The 19834-nt window shown below is 46.8% G+C and overlaps 1 protein-coding gene across 5 annotated transcripts in view; it reads left to right on the top strand.

The window, feature by feature from the left end:
* The window catches only part of znf385b (zinc finger protein 385B), an 85692-nt gene that overhangs the window by 45080 nt on the left and 20778 nt on the right, over nucleotides 1–19834 (top strand). For all 5 annotated transcript variants that reach the window (XM_029247099.1, XM_029247098.1, XM_029247097.1 and 2 more), the window contains one exon: nucleotides 15313–15455. In XM_029247099.1, coding sequence (XP_029102932.1) covers nucleotides 15313–15455 — 143 coding nt within the window. The remainder of the gene's footprint in view (nucleotides 1–15312; nucleotides 15456–19834) is intronic.

Genomic DNA, 19834 nt, shown 5'->3' with positions numbered 1-19834 from the left:
CGTTCATATTTCAGCAGCGTACCTCGCGGTTGTGGCGGGGTGGCCTGTTTTTGGGCTGCGACACCTCGCAGCACCTCTGTCGATCTGGGGAGCGTTTCCGGGGAATCCTGCGCGCTCGCTGCAGCCAGAAGACCCCCTATGAGGAGCAGCGGTGACTGGGTGGGTGTGGACATTTATTGAGGACATTCACTCCCAGCGTCTCGAGCCAGACTGTGAAAAGTCTTTGCGCGCTCCTAACATGCTTTCGTGCGAGTACAGCCGCACTGTACATCTGTTTGGATTTACCTTGGTTTCGCTCTCATCTCGCGGCCGGCCGTCAGCGATCGGTTAAAATGTCAAGGGACAAGCTGAGCACGTGCGTTTGAGTCATTACGAGATCCTCCTCATCAAAGGTCGAGTCGGCCGTGAATTACGTCCTTCGCTTGTGTCCGTGCGTAGCTTTCCGAGAAATGTGCTTTGACGCTGCTGAGGTACGAGCGCGCCGTGTTGTAATTTCGTTTGGCTCCACCGTTATCTGGATTCAGGCGTCACGTGCGCTTGTGCGTAACTAAAGAGTGAAAATGTGGACCTCGCAGATCCTGTGTGCTGTTTCAGACTGTTGCAGGGAACATTCGGGGTTCAGTAAACGGTTTATCTTTTGAGCACGGCAGCCAAGGCCGTGGATATATTTCCAGGTTCTGTCAAACAGCTTGGAACACGAGCAGGTTGCGAACAGCTGAGTCAGGTGAACATTTTTGTCCTCTCGCTGCAGGGTTACTGAGTTGATTGTCTTTTTTTTGGGTTGTTCTGGCTAGTTGATCACTCTTAAATGGTTACACATTACTGGGATCCTTCACAGAGGACAGTTGCATTCGGCATGTTCCAGTGGCCTTCATTATGGAGAAATAAAAAGGACTGCCGAGCACACTGAACATTGTGGGATAAGCTGGGACAGCTGTGTAGCTCTTCAAGACCTGCTGTTCGGCACATGCTTTCCCAGGCTCTGAGCAACACGGAGGACAGGTTTCCACAGACAGCTTCTGCAGATTTGTGCAGCACGCACATACGTAACAAACGGAGTGTTTCCCTTTGTGCTAATATCTGATGATGTATTATTTAGATGTCGTAAGGCACGCGGCGGAACATATTTGCATACAGGCGTAATGCATAATGTCACAGCACATCCTTATATATTCACATTTTTTCTGTATTTGTTTGAAACGGCACATAGTGCTGTAAAGAGGATCTTGTCCACGTTTCGCACGCTCTCTCTGCCGCATGTCTCGTACTGAAAGGAGTTGAGTTCTGATGATACTCTTGGCTTCACGTTCCCATGCTGAGCAGATGCCCTACCAGGATGTAATGTAGCCAGCGAAGACGAACTCCACTGTGAACCTGTAAAAGTTACTGAGCATCCATAGGGACGTTGGTACCTTACTCGAGGCATCCGAGGAAGCGTGAGTGTCAGTGAGCCTTCTCGGCGATGGCCGAAATGTGCCCATTTCAGGTCCTCAGCGACGGCGAAGCCTGTTGAACTAAGGCCATTAACGTGAGCTGTCATCCTGGAAAGCCTTGTTTGTTCTGTAATTTTTTTTATTAGCAGGCATCGGAGGCAGCTTTGGAAACCACAGGTGGACTTGACGCATTGACGGAGTACATAAGTAGACGTGTCACATCCTGCTGTCCGAGAAGAAACCCAGTCCCCGAGCCAGTTAAGAGGCCTGTAAAAGCTGTCTTGTCATGCCAAGTGCTCTCTGTGTACGGCTCCCTGGGAGTCCATCAGTGACCTGTCACCGGCTTTCTGCTCGGACGGCCCGGCTCCTCTGGCTCGCACGCAACAGTTGGGCCCCGCTCGCCAGGGTAATTGAGTCATTAAGGCTCGTTTTCTTCGGGCCGCGTGCTGGGAAAAGCCATTCAGTGCCCCAGCAGATGAACAGAGTCAATTTGGAGGTGTGCATGAAGTCAAAGGGCCTGCAGAAGGGTCCAAGTCTGCAGCGCTCCTCTGATCTCAGTGCAGACCTTTCAGTTCGTGCTTCGAGGCATGTAACATGCCCGGTGATGCATCGCCACCGGCAGGGTGCTAAATTTAAACATTAATTACACGGCTCCACTTCAGTCGTTACACATTTTCATCATTAAAGTTTAATAGCGGATTCTGCAATACGGTTATTTAAGCCCGTTATGGGTTCTATTGTGAGAACATTTGCATAATCAGGTTTCATAATGTCTGTGTTTATTTCAGCCAATATTGAAGCCTGCACGTCGAGCACCTTAAAGTTTTGCTTCGCGGTCATCCTTCGATGGAATCAGCAGTCGGTTTTCTTTCTTCCGTCTTTAGCCCGTAACTGCATTCATTCTCATTTTCATTCTAACGTAACAGATCCACCCGTTAGGAGAATATGGGCTCTCGAGAGCAGAAGTCTCTTTTTTCATTAAAAATACTTGTGGTACAGCTGAAACTGTGAATCCACGTCTTATTACCATGATAATAAAAATGTCTATTTGTGTCATGAGCAGAAGCTGTGCGCTGGATTGGCAGAATTAAAGCTGTTTTCTGCGGTGATGTATAGCTGAAAGTACCTTCTCCTTGAACTCATCTGTAAAGCTTTCCCTGCTCTAGTGCACAAGGTACAGTTGACCTCTGACATGTTTGTTAACCAGAAGCCCCAAAAGTCATGCCTCGTGGCACTATAAGGTGGCAGATTGCTATGGTTTGACCTTCAGTGAGCGCTGAGTGCAGTTTGCTCGAGTGGTAATTATGATGACAGGCGTAGCTCCTGCTTTGGTCGGCTTCGGCGGTAGTCTGGAACCTAGAGTTGTTGTCAGGGTTGCAGTGGCTGGAAGGAATAAGGGAAGAGCGATGGCGACGATGCGGTAGAAGAACGACGACCTCCCCGTGGGTAATTGTGCCATTTAACACGAGGCATGATCGCATCTTGCATCAGCCTTGGCAGAATTCTTGAAAACACTCGTACGCAGACGTAAGTCTTTCATAACTGGAAACGGGCTGACAGCTCCCCAGGCTAGATCATCTCCATATGTTTTGCACAGGGTACATGTGTGCTGCAGACTCCAGATTAAGTGCCATTGTCTTCATGTGATATAACAGGTCTCATCTGGAGGAAGTTCAAAGATGCGCGGAACGACACGACGAGGCTCTGGAGCCTCTGCCGATTCGAAATGGCATGTTACAAAAAGACAGCAGCGGTGTTTTGGCAAATACTTGTATTCCTTTGAGAGGCAAGGTCAGCGGGCCAGACCTAGCGTTGGGAGGGACATTGTCGGCCCGGTGATTTAATTATGTTTTGTTGACGATTTAATTCCATTAGGAGCCAAAGTTCCAGCGCGACCTCATCAAGGGGGCGGCGGGGGTACTTTTGTGTGTGAAGGAAACTCCTTCGCTTTGTTTCCATGGAAACTGGGGCGCAGAAACAAAAGAAGACCAGCTCCTGGAAAAAAAAAATCAGTTTACAAAACTAACTCATGGAGCGAGGGGGAAAAAAAAACATTCTGAAAATGATGCTGTTTACAACTGGAAAAACAAGCTAGATTGCTCACAGCAAAGTTCTGTTACTTTTTCTTTGTTTTAAGCATCAGTCAGAGCTGCATGCGAAATTTGGTAACCTAGGCTACAAATTAAATGTACCAAGGCTATTATGAGAGGAAACCAAATCCTCTCGTACCGATCCTGTGCATCTTGACTCAATGAATGAAATGCAATGTCGCCTTGTAGCAGAACTCTGGCCTTCAGCTCCGTGTCTGAGGACTTGAGGCTCAAGTGTCATGTTTCGGAGTGCGGGGTGCCCCGCAGGCGGCTACGCGATTTCGTGGACCCGAGCTCTCCCCGTAATGCTAAGTATGCGCTCTTCACTCACCTCCTGCTGTGAACCAAAGAGCAGGCGATGGGAACTTTTTCATGTTGTTTTGGGTCTTTGAAGAACAGATGTTGTCGCAGATTTAACAAGTGAGCGAGTCTGATGTGTTTTTACTGATTATTTTTTATTTTTTCCTTTCTTCCTGTTTTTTTTTTTTTTTTTTTTTTTTTACAGCTAATGACTATCAAACCCCAAGGCATTGCGACTGCGTGTGGGTCTATAATGACTCTGTTGTTTTTTTCCCCCTTCTAAATGTTTTAACGGTCTTTCAATTGCCTCCAGTTTTCGCAGCATATTTCTTCACTGGCTTTCCTTGTACGGACTGCATCTTCTCTGATTAACATCATATTGTAAGCAAAAATCTGCATTCTTACATTTGCATTTAGTCATTTAGCTGACACTTTTTTCCAAAGCGACTTATAATGTTAAGGTTACAATTTTCACAAGCTTACAGTTATTTACCCCTTTATACAGCTGGGTAATTTTACTGGAGGAATTTACGGTAAGTACCTTGATCAAGGGATCGAACCTATTACCTTTTCTTGTTGTATGCGAACAATTTCCAACATATCCATCTTATCAATCATAAATTTCTTATTATCAGTAACCACTTAATAGTGAGGCCCAGTGCAGGGTTGTGGTGGTCTGGAGCCTATTCTAGAAGCACAGGGCATGAGGCAGGTTACGCCCTGGTCTCGATCTCAGTTCATCACAGGGAAGTCAGAGATGCACACACTAACGGCAGTGCAGAGTCACCAAATCTTTGTACTGTGGGAGGAAACCAGAGCAAACCCACATGAACACACAGAGAGCATGCAAATACATAGACTGAGCCAGATTTGAACCCAGATTCAAACTTACAGCACATCTGCTGTGCCACTGTGGTGCTTTACTGCTGTTATTAGTATTTATTTAGCTGATATAAGGTGGGTGCAATAAATAATTACATTGATTAATCCATTTCTGTGTGTCTTTCCTGCATCAATTGAGAATGAGTACTTTGATCAAGGCTACGAGAGTAGGTGTGGGGATTGGAACCTGACACTTTCAGACTTCAGTGTAACACTATGGTACCTGGTGCACCAGCAATGTAATGGTTTAGAGTCCAGGCTATTTAAAGGGCTGAGGATTTTGATTCATATCACTTCTGAATACTCTCAGAGAGATGATTTTTTCACAAAACTCCAGGATGATCACCACTTTGGTATGCCACAGTCCTTGCTGAGGCAAAGAAAGACCACAGGCGTTAAGACGGAGATAATCTTTGTTTTCTTTCTCTGCTGCGTTTTACTGTCGTTCCAGGCTTGTACGTCACCCTGTTTACTTGACTCCCAGGTTTTTGTTGTCTGAGCTAATGGCTCTCTCCAAGCTCTCTGGTGTCTGAGCAACCAGTAACTGACCGACTGCCTTCCAGTAGTTACCTGCGCAGCTGCACTGTACCCGTCCGGACAGGGCATCTGCCTTTTGTCGTAATTCGCATTCCTGCGGTTAAAACATCCGCTGCAGTCTGAACAGTGGCAGAATTTTCCAGAGGGTAGATGCAGTGCAGGTGGGGGTGGGTCAAGTTTGTTGTAGGTGCTGAAAAGTGGTGAGGCCCCCCCCCGGTTTGCCTTGCACCCTTGGTCTCGTGGTGCCGCCCACTCCTCCTGCAGGTGGATTGAGTCATACCGAAGGCCTGTGAGGAACGCTTACCCTGTGAGTCACCCTTCCCCGCTTCGCGGCACGTCGTCCACCTGCACATTGGTGTCTTCCCGTGGTGCGTCCAGCCTTGCCCTGGACACAGCTACGTGCAAGGCAGCCACTAGCATCGTGGTTAAAGCTGCTGCCTTTGGACCCAAAGGTCATGGGTTTAAATCCCCCTCCAGCTGTAGTACATTTGAGTAAAGTACTAGCCTAAATTTCTTCTGTAAAATTACCTACCTGTATAAATGGGTAAATAATTGTAAGTAGTTTACGACTCTTAAGTTGCTTTGGAGAAAAGTGTCAGCAAAATGAAATAGAAAGAAGAAGCCTTCTTGGCCCTTTATGTTAGACAGGAAAGCACCAATCATGCTTTCCCTTAGTAAATTCTGCCAGAATAAAGAGTGTGTTCTACTGTCACAGAAATGGAATTATTGATTCCTTGTATACAGTTTAAAATGAAGAACAAAATAGGTTTATGTGTTTTGTTACTCATTGTTTCTCCACTGGGGGGCGTGGTGGTGCGGTGGGTTCGGCCGGTGCCCGCTGTGTGGTGGGTCTGGGGTTTCAGCCCTGCTTGGGGTGCCTTACGACAGACTGGCGTCCCGTCCTGGGTGTGTCTCCTTGGCCTTGTGCCCTGCGTTGCCAGGTAAGGCTCTGGTTCGCTGCAGCCCCGCTTGGGACAAGCGGTTGATGTCGATGAATGGCTGTTTATCAACTGCCAGCTCATAAATGGGTGATGCTCTTTATTGTTTTAAGTTCTAAGCAATTTATGCAGTTATTTCTTAGATGGATGCTTGTAAAGGTCCCATGTGTTTGGCATTTGTGTTCATTTGTGGTTAAGAGGAGTTTTGTACCAGCAGCACACTGTGCCATCATGCATTCAAAGGCTCAAGGTTAAGTCCGGAGGAATTGGCAGCAGTTTAACAAAAGCAATTATCCTGGATCAACTGATAATGTGTTTTGAGCTCATGCTCCTTAGCGGCGTCTCATGATGCAGCCCAGTTGGGTTATTCTCTTCTCGACGTGCCCGTGATGTGGGTCTTACGGGGGCAAAGCTGCGGACCCCCCGTTCCTTTAGTTATGTGCGTGCAATGCAAAGCCTCGTGACAGTCTAACTGCTGATGGACGCATCACGTTGCCTCTGCTGGAACTGAATCAGTGTTCCTGTTTACCAGGACATGTGCTTACCCTAATTCAATATCCCCCGTCCTCAGGTGACTTTACTGACACAAAGTGGTACACTTTGCCAAGTTGCGTCAAATGCCACTGATTGGTCCGTTCTCATCCGAACTAGTCCACTGCATTTGAATTGAATTTTTAACGTTATTTGATTTTCCCGGAACAGCGGTGGAGGGTGCATCTGCAAAGCTCACAGGAGGTGCTAAGAGCTTAATTGTACCCAAGCGAAGGGTGTAAACCCACCTGCCTGCTGGAATGTCCAGCAGGATCTGGGGGCCCAGGCCACTATGCACAGCTTACAGTATGTCTTTGGTTTGATTCACACACAGGATAAAAGTACCTATAATAGTACCTACTTCAGCCTTTGTGTTTCCATACATCAGCTAAGTTCTTAAAAGCTTGAAGGATTCAGTTAAAGACCGATTAATGTCCGGCTCTCCCACCGAGCTGTCTATCAGAGAGACTCGGATAGCAGCAGGTTCTTAGGATCTTCTCAATGGTGTTTCTACCATTTTCATCTAGAAGTTGTTGATGTTCATATGCCGACCACCACACGCTCTTAACTTAGCACGTTGTTTCTGTTTGTTTATTTACTTTACCTACACAGCGTTGCGTTTGTGTTCCAGCACAGGCATTTAATGATATTTCTCTAGAACCTGCGTTTGACTCCAACCTGTTACTGCCGCTCTTTCCTGAGTCTATAGTTTTGAGCTCCTCCGGTGTCCCTCAGGTTCATGTCGATGGAGGCTTCGTAGCCGGCAGTGTCATCTCTCTTCCTACCCTGCCACGTCTCTGTGGGGTCTCAGGCATCAAACGAGGTTTCTGCCGCACCGCTGTCTTGCAGGAAGGGCAATGTTGGAGCTAATGCAGCACGGATGATAAACCGCTACCCAAGGGGAGCCGTGTGCTCGCTTAATCCAAAACATCTGCGCTCTTCTTGCCATCGGAAATTGTCCCAAGTCTGTCAACATGGAACTTTCTTGGAATAGAATGAGCTCTCCTGTAGTTCAATTTTACAAATACCTCTTAAGGCATGGATTTATATTGCTCTAATTTCTACCGTGTGCTTTCACTTAACCGTATGTGCCAGGAGCCAGGGAAAATAGACGTTACAGTCATGATTCCTATTTTTCTGAGTCAGAAGGTTTAAGAAGCATATTAATATAAAAATAGCATACAGACGCTGGTAACGTTTTATTTTTGCCGATGCCTATGACATCATTCTGGAATAAAACTCCAAACAACAAGTCCCTGTTTGATTTTACATTTATTTATTTAGCTGAGACTTTTATCCAAAGCAACTTACATTGATTTCCCCAGTTATACAGCTGGATGACTTTTACGGGAACGATTTCGGGTAAGCGCTTTCTCGAAGGTACTGCAGCAGGAGGTGGGGTTCAACCCTGCGACCTCATATTCCAAAGGCGGCAGCTCTAATGGCCACACTACCTGCTGCCCCTCAAGAGTTTCTTCTGCTTCCCAGTTGCTTTGCTTTGCTGGAAGTTTCACATGTGGTAAAGTCAGGTTTCCCATGCAGCCTAGCAGGTGGTGCCACCCAGTTCTCAGGATTTTGGAGCTTTTTGTTACCTCCGGCTCATCTGCAGTACACCTGAGCCAAGGTGCTGGAACAACCTCCTGTGTGTTGTGTGATAAAGCCTGGGGGGATTCGGGGCTAATAGTTATCCCACTTTGTCCGCTTCACTGAGCGGACGCACTCATCACACACAACGCCACTCAAGCATTACGCGTATACTTTACCCTGCGCATACACATACATCAGTACCCCTACACGCATGATAAAGGCAGTTAAGTGAACCATCGGCCAAACGTACTCTAACATTTGGAAAACCCACTCCATCATAGTCAGTGTGGTTTCCCAGACATCATTAGCCCATGGCCTCTTAATGAGTCTTGTTCCGTAACCTGTAGATCCCATGCGTATTTATGACAGAATCAGAAAGGAGAAGTAGTGCTTAAGTCTGTAAGCGGGAGGTAAAGATAACAAAAAACAATTATCATTAAGCGGTCGAGATGAGGTCAGGCAATAGCTGAAAGATCAGGCCACTGAGGTTGCGTTGCAGAAGCAGCGCAAAGTGATTCAATCTCAAGCAGCGTTGTTTCACCGGAAGCATCATTTACTTTACTGTTGACCCCTGACCTTTCCACGTTTCTCCAGCTGCCCCTTGTCAGACAGCCAATTTGTACACTGGATGTGCTCGATCTGTATTTCACTAATTATCATCATCCGTCAGGCTGCGAGTCCTTAACATTTAGCTTAGTTTCAATTTCAGTTTACTCAAGGCTGTTGCACCATAAGTCATCATTGACCCGGTCAACACGGCTCATCAAATAAGAAAGAAAAATTAGAATTTCATCCGGCAGCAGCTTATTGACGTCAATAAGATTATCTGTATTTTTGAATCTGATTTTTTTAAACCCTTTTTCATATTGGTCTCTATAATTTAATATAATTGGAATTCTAAACCTCAGTCTTGTTCACTTGCTTTGGCTTGATACTATTGATAAAATGTTCACAGTTTCTTTAGGATTTTTATTGAATGAAATACGTTGAATTTGGGAACATTTAATCACGAAAAAACACATCGGTGCTTGCCTGATTCTTTAAGGAGGAAAGTGTAATAAAAATTTCAATCTGTGAACGGACGCTAACCTTTTTCGAATGGAAAATGTCCCACTGCGCCCTGTTTGATTCAGTGCTGTCAAGTCCATTCATGATGTGGAGCGGTCGTTACGGTTGCGGAGCAAAGCAAGTGAAAAGGCATCCTCACCGCAGGAGCCTTGAGCCCTTGGCTGCACACAAAGAATGTCACAGCTTTTCACAATGGCTGATGGGAAAAATATAGCTGGCATTGACCCTCATTACAGTTAAGGTATTTGACCGGTTGCCAGTAGGCGGCCAGTACAAAACCCAGAATGGAAACAGCTGCCATGCCTTTTTGCAAGGTTCAGAAGTGGTGACTGCAGTAAAGAGCCAGCTTTACTAGATATTAAAGTGTGTGGAGTTCCTACTCGTTCATATCACTCTGGATAAGAGTGGTCACAGAGCAAATTAAAAAGCTCAATAGTCAGACAGCAGATTTGTAGTAATCGTTATTTGTTGCCATAGCACTTCAGTCGTTTAGTCCACAGCCGTTCATTTTCAAAGACTGTTTATCCTCATCAGGGTTGCAGGGCTCCAGCACCTATCTCAGAATGACTGGGCGCAAGGCGAAGCGGGGCGACACCCTGGACGGCACGCCAGTCCATCTCAGGGTCACCATGCGCACACACCCATTCAGACACTAAAGGCAGTTTGGCACCGCCAGTCCATCTGAACCGCATGTCTTCGGGAGGAAATCCATGCAGAGAACATGAAAACTCCACACAGACCGAGCCGGTTTCGAACCTACGGCCGAACAGCCCAGGTGGCGTGAGGCGGCAGAGTTGATTGCTGTGCCACTGTGTTGCTTCAGTGCTTACAGTTTTCCTCATTTCTACAGCTGGATGTTGGATTGAGCCATTTCCTCTATGTCCCTTTCTCAAGCAGCAGCTCTCTTTCGCTTGGACTTGAAACAATAACCTTCAGGTTGCAAGTCCATGTCCTTAACTGCTGCCCGTCTTCTTAAACTGAAAGATGCATTTTTTTATTAAATGCTCCTTGTAGTAGAAATTCCAGTCGTGGAAATGGATGTTACCTTGCTTTCGAACCTCTAGTTTTGCCTGAAAACAGATGAAATGTGCCAAAGGGATGCTGTCCAACTCATCTCACCATCACTGGCTCACTCTGTACACAAAAGACGACGGCAGAGGGCTTCCACATGTGGTGTCAGGTAAGACTGAGCACTTCCTCTATGCACCGTGCCAGTGAGGGGCTTTAAAAGAGGTTCCAAAGGGCATCGCGAGGCCATGGCAGACACTGTGATCGAGGCATGCGGGGCCATGTAAGGCTGGCCCTTTAAACGAAGCGGTACAGGACCTCGTGGGACCACCTTTGGCCCTTTGAACCAGTCTTGGCCTCTTCAGGAGGAAACGTGCTCTCTGATGAGGGTCACAGGATGGTTATGAAAGTGCACGAACATGAGCGCCGAGGACGGATGCGACTTCACTCAGGATGTCGATGGAGCCGCCCTGTATGGAAGTGTAAGCAAAGTTCAGCCGAGCGCAGCGTTGTCATAACCCTTCCCTGCTGTTCCTGCTTCGGCCTTCATTGCATCGTATGCAAAAGTAGCATTGGGTTGTGCGTTGTGTTTGTATCAGAGCTTATTACTACTTGCTCGGAAATAAAAGGGCGAAGGTAGTGCAGCGACCCAAGGAAAGTTCCTGTAACCTGAACGTTGCAGGATCAAGCTCCTCTCTGATCTTGCCGTAGTGTTCGTGAGCATGGTACTTAACCCCGAATCGCTCTAGTAAAATGCCCAGCTGCTTCAGTAACTCCATCCACTCTGTGATGCTTCGGATAAAAGCTTCAACAGTTTGAGCATTACATTGACGTTCTTTTACAAGGGATAGGACTTTCTCGCATCTTTGTGTCATTTTTCACTTGGTAGACTTTGATTTTGAAAATATTAAATGTGTTTTAAATATGCAAAAAAAAAGCAATATTTGCAGATATTCAGCACATGCCATGATTTGATAGCATGAAGATGTGTACAGCATTGTAACCCAGGTAACAAGCATTTCTTCAGTTTTTTCTCCCCGAGTAGACGATGAGGTATTTCAGGATGCAAGTGGGTTGAGAGGCAAAAGGTCAACATCCATATCTACATCTGTATCGCTTTGGTAGACTTGTGAGGAGGAACGGAAAGGAGGGCAGGGAAAGTGTACAGCTACGGTCAGTGAGCCCACGACGTGGCTGGCGTGATTCATTTACAGCCGCAATTCTCAGCTCACACGAAGCGTCGCCGTCCCTTTCACGGGGGGTCGGAGCAAGCCGGCGCTATCTCTGATCCGAAGGATTTTCTTTTTGCGTGGATTTCTACGCGCGCCTTCTCGCTTTGAGCACACACACACACACACACACGCGCGCGCGCGCAGACGGGTGCTCGCTGAAAAGAACCCATTTGAAAGCACGCACCAGCCGAAACAAGTGCGTAAACAAGAAGCCCCTCACACACACGCGCAAACTCTCAGACATGTACACCCCCACAGAGAATACACAAAGCCTGAGTATTCCGCTCTTTCATCTTATTTTAATGAACAATTGCGGGGGGTAGAAGAGCCGGGCCCCGTGCTGCCATCACATTTAATGACTGGCCTTGACTACCATTAGAAAAACCGAAACACAGGCCTGATCACAGGGAAAGAGGCCTTCGCATGGACCCTAATAGTCCTCCAGCATTGTTCCCCACACTCTCCACAATTACGTCAAGTAGAGCACAGAAGACTGGAGAGGGGAAATAAATGGCATGAGGTTATGGAAAGATGCTCTGCCTCCTTTGATATCGTAGGCTTGGGCGGTACAGGCAGCCCTAAAGGTTGTGTGTTGAAAGCCTTCTGGTGGTGTTATTTATGTTGGTCATTGTCTGCACAGTCCTTACACACACACACCCATATATCCCATGTATTTATGGAACTAGCTGTTGCCTAATGATGTTTTGTTGGTTTTGTGCTGTTCAGCTTGCTTTCGATAATTAAATGCTTGTTTGCAAAGACTTTTGTTCAATGGTAGGTGTTAATATCAGGGTGTGTGTCTTCTGCTATAATGGCACGTTATTAAATGTGTAATGAGTCAAATTATTTGTCATTTGCTAGTGAATATAGTTACATAATTGTTGTAAGGTTAGGAAATAAGCTCATTTATTTGACAATCCATCAAAAATAAGGTCACTGAAATATAATAGAAGTAGATGATGAAAAAGGACTCCTGCTAAGAATAGAGTTGCTTTCCCCATGTCTTTCTTACATGCTTTGCAGAAAGGCGCACAGATCTTTTGTAATGAAAAAAAGAATTTTCCAACCACAGCACTGACCACAACAAGACTTAATTAAACCTATATAAAAGAATACTGAACAAAACTTTTAAATTTCCTACATCTCTATTTGCGGCCCTGTTTCATTTATTTCACGTTAATGAGCTCAGTCACTGCTTAATTATATGATGTGGAATACTTTTCATTGTAAACTGGAGACTCTGAACTTTATCCATTAATTACTTATACGTTTTTAAAAATGTAATCATGAGGAAAATTGGGTTGCAAGAACACCTGATTATCCTGAAGAAGAACTTGTGCATTGGGCTAGAGGCAACAGTTAAAAGAAATCAAGGAGAAACCATATGGTTTCCAGTTGGCAAAAGAGTAAGACGTGGCTGTGTACTCAGTCTTTACCGTTTTTACTTCGTACACTGAACACATTGTGGGAGAAGCCAGACTGGAAGAACAGAAAAGTGACTTCAAAATTGGTGGGGGCAATATTCCGATGACAACACAGTCATAACAGAGGTAGGAGAAGACCTTAAAATCCTCTTTAAACGGTTAAGGGGGAGAATGAAAAATGGGGCTAAGATGAAATTTGAACAAAACTAAAATCCAAGTAACTGGCACGACATTGAACCTTAGTGTTGATGAAGACAGAAAAGTCATTGACAGCTTCTTCCTCTGGGTGAATAATCAAGAAGGAATCTAGCAGTCAAGAGGTACGCCAAGCACTGACACTTGGCAGGGCTTCAATGAAAGATCCGGAAAAGGTCCTCCAATGTGCTTGTGTAGCCGCCGTAATGTAACGCCGTAACGTTATGTCATTCCAGCAATGCTACTTTCTCTAATGTCATTTTCTATAACACGACATGGAAGCGAAAGCTGGACACTGAAGAAGCAGGATAGGGAGAAACACAGACTCCTTAGAAATGTGGTGCTGGAGGAGACTTTTAAGATACTGGGCTTGTGAGGTTTCACATTTATCTGATGCTTTTCTCCAAAGCGACTTACAATGTTAAGTTAATCATAAATTATTTACCAATTTCTAGAGCTGGGTAATTTTACTGGAGCAATTCAGGCTAAGCACCTTGCTCAAGGGTACTGCAGCTGGAGGTGAGACTCAAACCTGCAACTTTGGGGTCCAAAGGCAGCAGCTCTTACCACTACCGTACCACCTGTTCTATGGACAACTTTTAAGGATTCTATGAACAGCCAGCAAAAAGAAACAGGTGGATCTTGGATCAAATGAGGCCAAAACTCTCATTTTAAGCACTTGCGACACATCTTGACAACACTTTTAACACTTGGAAAGTTTAGAGGAGAAAGAAGAGGAAGGTCACTATCAAACGTGACAATGGACAGACCCGACAAAAGTTTTTCGAGACACTACTTCTTTGGTCCTCAGGAGTCCACGTTGACTCCGTAGTACTTAACAACAGTTGTCACAGACCAGAGTGTGAAGCCTCAGTAGCCTGTGTAGGCACATCTTTAAATCAAGAGGTGTGCTAACCTTTGATGATGGCCCTTCCAATGTACAATTTCTGAGCTGTGTCCCGCTGGACAGAAATAGCGCTCCACATTACCTTTCAAACAGCTTGTCGCGATGTTCCATTGGATGGAGATCTGAAGTCTTCCGTTCTTAGAATTTCTCATATAATTAATTAACTGCTAATTTAAGGTCTTTCAATGACACATTTGATTCTGGAGCTGACAGCAGCAAAATAGTAATAAGAAACTGAAGTGGTATTAATGAATGGCAGCACTGACCCTAATGAACGGTTATGCTACACTGTACAAATAATAAAATCAAACTTAATTGCACAGTGATAGTAAAGCCAGCAATTACTGTGACGGAAACAGTTTTTTTATTGGGCAAGGACAACATGTGTATTCGCCTTGCTCACCTTACGGATGCGTCTCGGAGCCTTCGGCGGCTCATCGCTGTAAATCATTCACGTGGGCTTCTCTTCACGTGCATGTAGGGGAAAAAGACCATGCGGGATGAAAGGGGATCTCATATCGCCTGCACTTCCTGGGGAACATCTGCTTGTTGTTTTTCTCCACTTGGTCCTTGTGGCTGACTGCGACTGTACCGTGGTGCGTCACTGCCTCATTTTAATGGTCCTTGTGACCGGATGACCTTGAGTTTGGTTCACCAGGTTCTGTTTTGCTTGTCTAGGGGGAGGGCAGGGCTCATGGCTGGGGTGAACTGGGGACAAGATTGTGCTTAATGCTCCAAGGCCGGTAGTTGTCCTTGATCAGTGGAGAACAGCAGATGCTACATCAGAACTGTTTGCAGACTGCTGGGCTCAGAGGAGCCGCTCCAGGCGGAGAAGTAGACCGGAGAGGTAGATGTCCGTTGACCTGCTGTGGCACGGACGCCCCAGCCACCCCCTCGCACCCCCTCTGGCTCTCAGGGTCTGTTGTGGTACCTGCCAAGCCTGATGCATGTGCCACGTGTGCGTGATCACAGCCTTGCCCAGCACTGGCTGCCAGGAGGCTCTGCTTCGTTTGAGCGATGATGACTTAGTCACACTGATGGCTGCCTGTGCTCGGCCGCTTTCCCATTTCTCGACCGCCCTTTTCTTTCATGACTGCTAGGAGACGGCCGTGCAGGAGCCCGGGCTTCCTGACTCGGAGACAGTTGGATCATTTTCTCCCTTTTCTCTCCCCCTTCGTAGGAAGTTCATGCCATAGCAACACGCTTCCTGCGCTGGTGAGAACACCTCCTCTGATGATGCAGTCCGCGCTGGACGTGAAGCCCTTCATGTCCTTCTCTGTGGATACGGCGTCTCCAGCTGGACTCTTCCCCAACTTCAACACGGTGAGTACGCCTTCGCGACCCGAGCGCAAGAGCCGTGCGTGCCCGCACTTCCGCTTGCCCTGCATCTCACCAGGCTGTTGCTCGCTGACGCCGATCGGTCATTCGCGCTGTTGAAAGCCCGCCGTCTTGCCGCGGTCACTTGCGGCTGTGCTGGTGCATTCTGCACTGTGTCTGCAGGACAGGAAGGGAAGAACAATGCCTCACTTTGTTCAGAATGCAAACAAATAAAGTGTTGAGTTTGTAGCGGCAAGCAAAGCTTTCGTTTGTCCAGTTCATTGGTAATTGATTCTTTTGGCTTCACAAAAGTTGTTCGCGCACCAGACACTGGAATCTAGACCTGGAGGCATCGAGACACTCCTGAACCATCACCATGTGCAGAGGGGCAATTTTTAAAACATTTTTTACCTTCATATCTCCAAAAGCACTTGTGCAAGGTGGAGAGATTAGGTTTGACTTGAAACGGGAGAGGAATCCGGAAGCTGCGGCTGATTTATGCTTGAGCGGACTGGCTCCCTCGTCGCTGCACCGTATCCCCCCCGTGCCGGTGGGCTACGGCAGCTCCTGCAACTCGAGCCTTTCCCGACGACCGCTCCACGGCACCGACGTAGCCCGGAGAGCCCGACACAGCGGCGCTGTTTAGAGCGGTTAGGAGAAGCCGGGCCTCGGGATGCGGCAGCCTGTCAGGATCGCTCTCTCTCAAAGAAATGTCCGCGGCTCCGCTGCTGTCGTCCCCGCGAACAAAAGAACTGCAGTAATTGTTGCATTGTCCTTGCTGGAATTTAACCGCTGCTCACAGCTTCAATCACCGCACTGGAAATGAACTCAGTTGCGTATAGTTTTAGCGTAACGATGCCACCAGCTGAAGTATTTACTACAAATTAAACAGGCTATATAGTTTCCTTAATTTTTCACGGGAAGAGTCATGCTTTGTATTTCATGCGTGTCATTTGCTGATTTACTTTTCCAAACTTTCTGAAACATTCCTGCAGACTCACGCTTCTTCGTTATTTAACGCTACAAGTATTTTGTCAAAATAAGTAGAAATATTTGACCGAGCCAGCAGAAGTAACGGAACCGTTCTGTTGACTGGGCTTTTCTTCATGGGAACGAGAACAGCTGGGAACTGAAACTAAAGAATATCTGGCACACCTCGAGCCAATTCGTCCCAGACGTCGTGAAGTCCTGTGCCGCACAAATGTTTTTTCTTTATTTAAATTTTCTTTAATCCCTGCCTTACCCGTTATTAATTTGCTCGGAAAGAAAAGCAGAGACGCCATTTATCAGATTAACATAACTAATTCGTTCCAATGACTGTAGGAACTTTTCCTTTTTGATTATTGCATTAAAGTTTACATTTATTCATTTAGCAGGTGCTCTTCTCCGAAATGACGCCCGTCTCAGAGAGCGATACAAAAAGTGCATCGCATCGACAGATGGAGAGATTTAGATGCAGACGCGTGATTTTTGAGTACGTTCAATTTGTCGCATTCCACCATATGAACCGGAGCACATCACGCAAGTAGCTCCATAAAGGCTTTTCCGTCGTTAAATAAATTGTCCTCGGAAATGATTGAACGTGAACATTGCATGCTTATCATCGTTACTCTGCTGGATAAGTGAACAGTTTTGTTACCGTATCCAGCACATGTAACGCACACATTTTCAGAACCACTTGTCCCAAATAGGGTCGCGGGGAACCGGAGCCTACCCGGCAACACAGGGCGTAAGGCCGGAGGGGGAGAGGACACACCCAGGACGGGACGCCAGTCCGCCGCAAGGCACCCCAAGCGGGACTCGAACCCCAGACCTACCGGAGAGCAGGACCTGGTCCAACCCACTGCGCCACCGCACCCCCCATGTGTAACACGTGACGGCATATGTTCCTGTTCTCCAGCGTCGCGTGAAGCAAAGTGTTTCTCATGACCCCGGGAGGGACACAGACCTTGGCGTTCTCTCCCGCCCTGGGCGCTGGCTTTCCGCCCTCTCTAATGTGTCATTCACGGCAATACCGTAAGCAGGTCTTCCTGTTTATAAATAGCCCTGCTTAATGTTTTGTTTTTTATTTTATAGAATGATTAGGTTCAGGTGCTGTACTGTGTAATCCAATCTGTGTAGGCTTTTGTTAGCACGGGGGGGGGGGGATAAAAGGTTTTCAAATCCATCGCAGCGCCCTGATGTTCAGACATTGGCGATGCATTAAAGCGCGCGCACTGTCTGCTCAGCAAGATTTAAGCCAGTTGTTGAAAGTATCGCTGCTAATCATTTTAACGGCAATAAATTGGAGCTACCTGAAAAGCTGCGTCAGCGTTTTTGAAATATTAAAGAGAGCTGTCCTCTGGCTCTCAACTACTGAGGCGTCATTAAAAAGATGGAAGAGATTCATTTATCAGACTGATTCATTTCAGGTGGACGAGTAGTGCGCTGCGTGTCAGGAGTCATCCCTCCGTGGTGCTGCCGTTAGTGCGCTGCGTCCATGGCACATCACCACAAACGAGGGCTGTACAGTATGAAACGCGGTAGGCAGCAAGGTTTAGAGGCCGGACCTGTACTTACGTGCGAGACGCACCTTTGAACGGCAAAGCTATCATTTGTGATGCATTTGAAAAAAAACTGGCCTTTTTTTTCCCCCGAGGAGACTTTGAAAAGGACAAGGTCAAAATCTTGAGTTAGTTGACTTTTTGTGAAAACATAGTAAACGACTGTGTTGTACACTCGTACCTCAACTCACACACACACACACACACTTCTGAACCGCTTGTCCCATACGGGGTCACGGGGAACCAGAGCCTACCCGGTAACACAGGGCGTAAGGCTGGAGGGGGAGGGGACACACCCAGGACGGGACGCCAGTCCGTCGCAAGGCACCCCAAGCGAGACTCGAACCCCAGACCCACTGGAGATCAGGACCTGGTCCAACCCACTGCACCACTACACCCCCCTCATGTACCTCAACTTAGGAATACAATAGGGACCAGGAGTCTGTTTGTAACTTGGAATTGTTAGTAAATCCACCAACACCGTGTTACAATCAATGAGATTTATGGTTTAATCCTTTGGTTTATTCACAGTTTACACACACACACACACACACACACACACACACTGTCTGAAATGAGCGGGGTCGTGGCAAACCAGAGCCTAACCTAAGTGCCCCTCTTTACTGGAAACATCAGGTGTGAGGCAGGGTACAGTGTGGTGAATTTGCATCAGTTTATTATCTTTCATTATCTTAAAGCAACGTTGAACTTAAATCTGTTTTACAATGACAGAAAACAAATGCCTCATCTCCACCATCTCCCGTTTACTGTGTTGTGTCTGCTGAAAAACCCTTAAAAGCACGTCTCTGTTTTATTGGCCACGAGGAAGCGAATGATTCATCGGCGTGAACACGTTTGTCAGCATTTGGTCGCTTTCGGTTTCAAAAAACCGTTTTCCGAGGCGCACGTCGCTTTGGAGAAAAGCGTCCGCTAAATGAATAAATGAATAAATGTAAAAAAAATGAAGAGTACACACATCTTAGTTTATTCACCGGGTTATTTACAAACAGTTTCCAATGCAGCTTTAAAAAAAATAAAAACGTGAAGATTGAAATCCCGGTGGAACATGCGCAAGATGCCGTGAAGTGCCTTGCACCACCGTGCCCCCTGGCCTGTCCCCATCCTCCTCCTTCCCCTCCTTTTCCCCCTTCTGAGTGTGTTTTTCTCGTAGCAGAAAGCCAAAACCCAGGTCCTTTTCACACTCCGACAGAGGTATTTTAGAAGATCGAACCGTGGAGGGAGAAAATGCAGCCAGAAGTTAATAAAGTGGGAAATGTTCATATCTGTTCTCAGCTTGGATGTTTCTAATATGAGGTACGAGTGTGTGTCGTGTGTTGTGTGCATCCCCTCCCCCCTTCGCTGTCCTTAAATGCCCCGCATGTGGCCTAAAGGAAGAGCGTTACGATCTGGAGCATCTTGTCCCGTGTCGACTGGCTCTCCGCACAGAGGAAACCTGGTTTTACTGCACGTTTAATGGCTCCTGCTTCAATTACTCTCTTTGTTCCCAGTTCAGACAGCCTCAGCGGGCCGCAGCTGCGCTCGCCAGCGTTTGCTGGCACGCGGAATGTCAAACTTTTGAATGCCATGTTGCAAGACTAACATCAACCCCTGCAGTCAGTTTAACTCCGCTGCCGCTATGGTTTCCTAAGAATTGGTCACTTGTTTGGATTTCTGTGCTGAAAACTGTACGTTGCCCTCGTCTCATTTTTATTTCGGGAATGGCGGCCCCAATTGCACAGCTGCGTGGCCTGGTAGCTCCGTGCACGCAAAAATGGGTTTTCTATGGCTCCCAGGGCATGGTAGGTGAGCCGTTGCCCAGAGCGGTATGTCTCGTGCAGCTGG

The sequence above is a fragment of the Scleropages formosus genome, chromosome 21 (genome assembly GCF_900964775.1).
Source record: "Scleropages formosus chromosome 21, fSclFor1.1, whole genome shotgun sequence".
Classification (NCBI taxonomy): domain Eukaryota; kingdom Metazoa; phylum Chordata; class Actinopteri; order Osteoglossiformes; family Osteoglossidae; genus Scleropages; species Scleropages formosus.
This window is presented reverse-complemented; position numbering and strand designations above follow the sequence as displayed.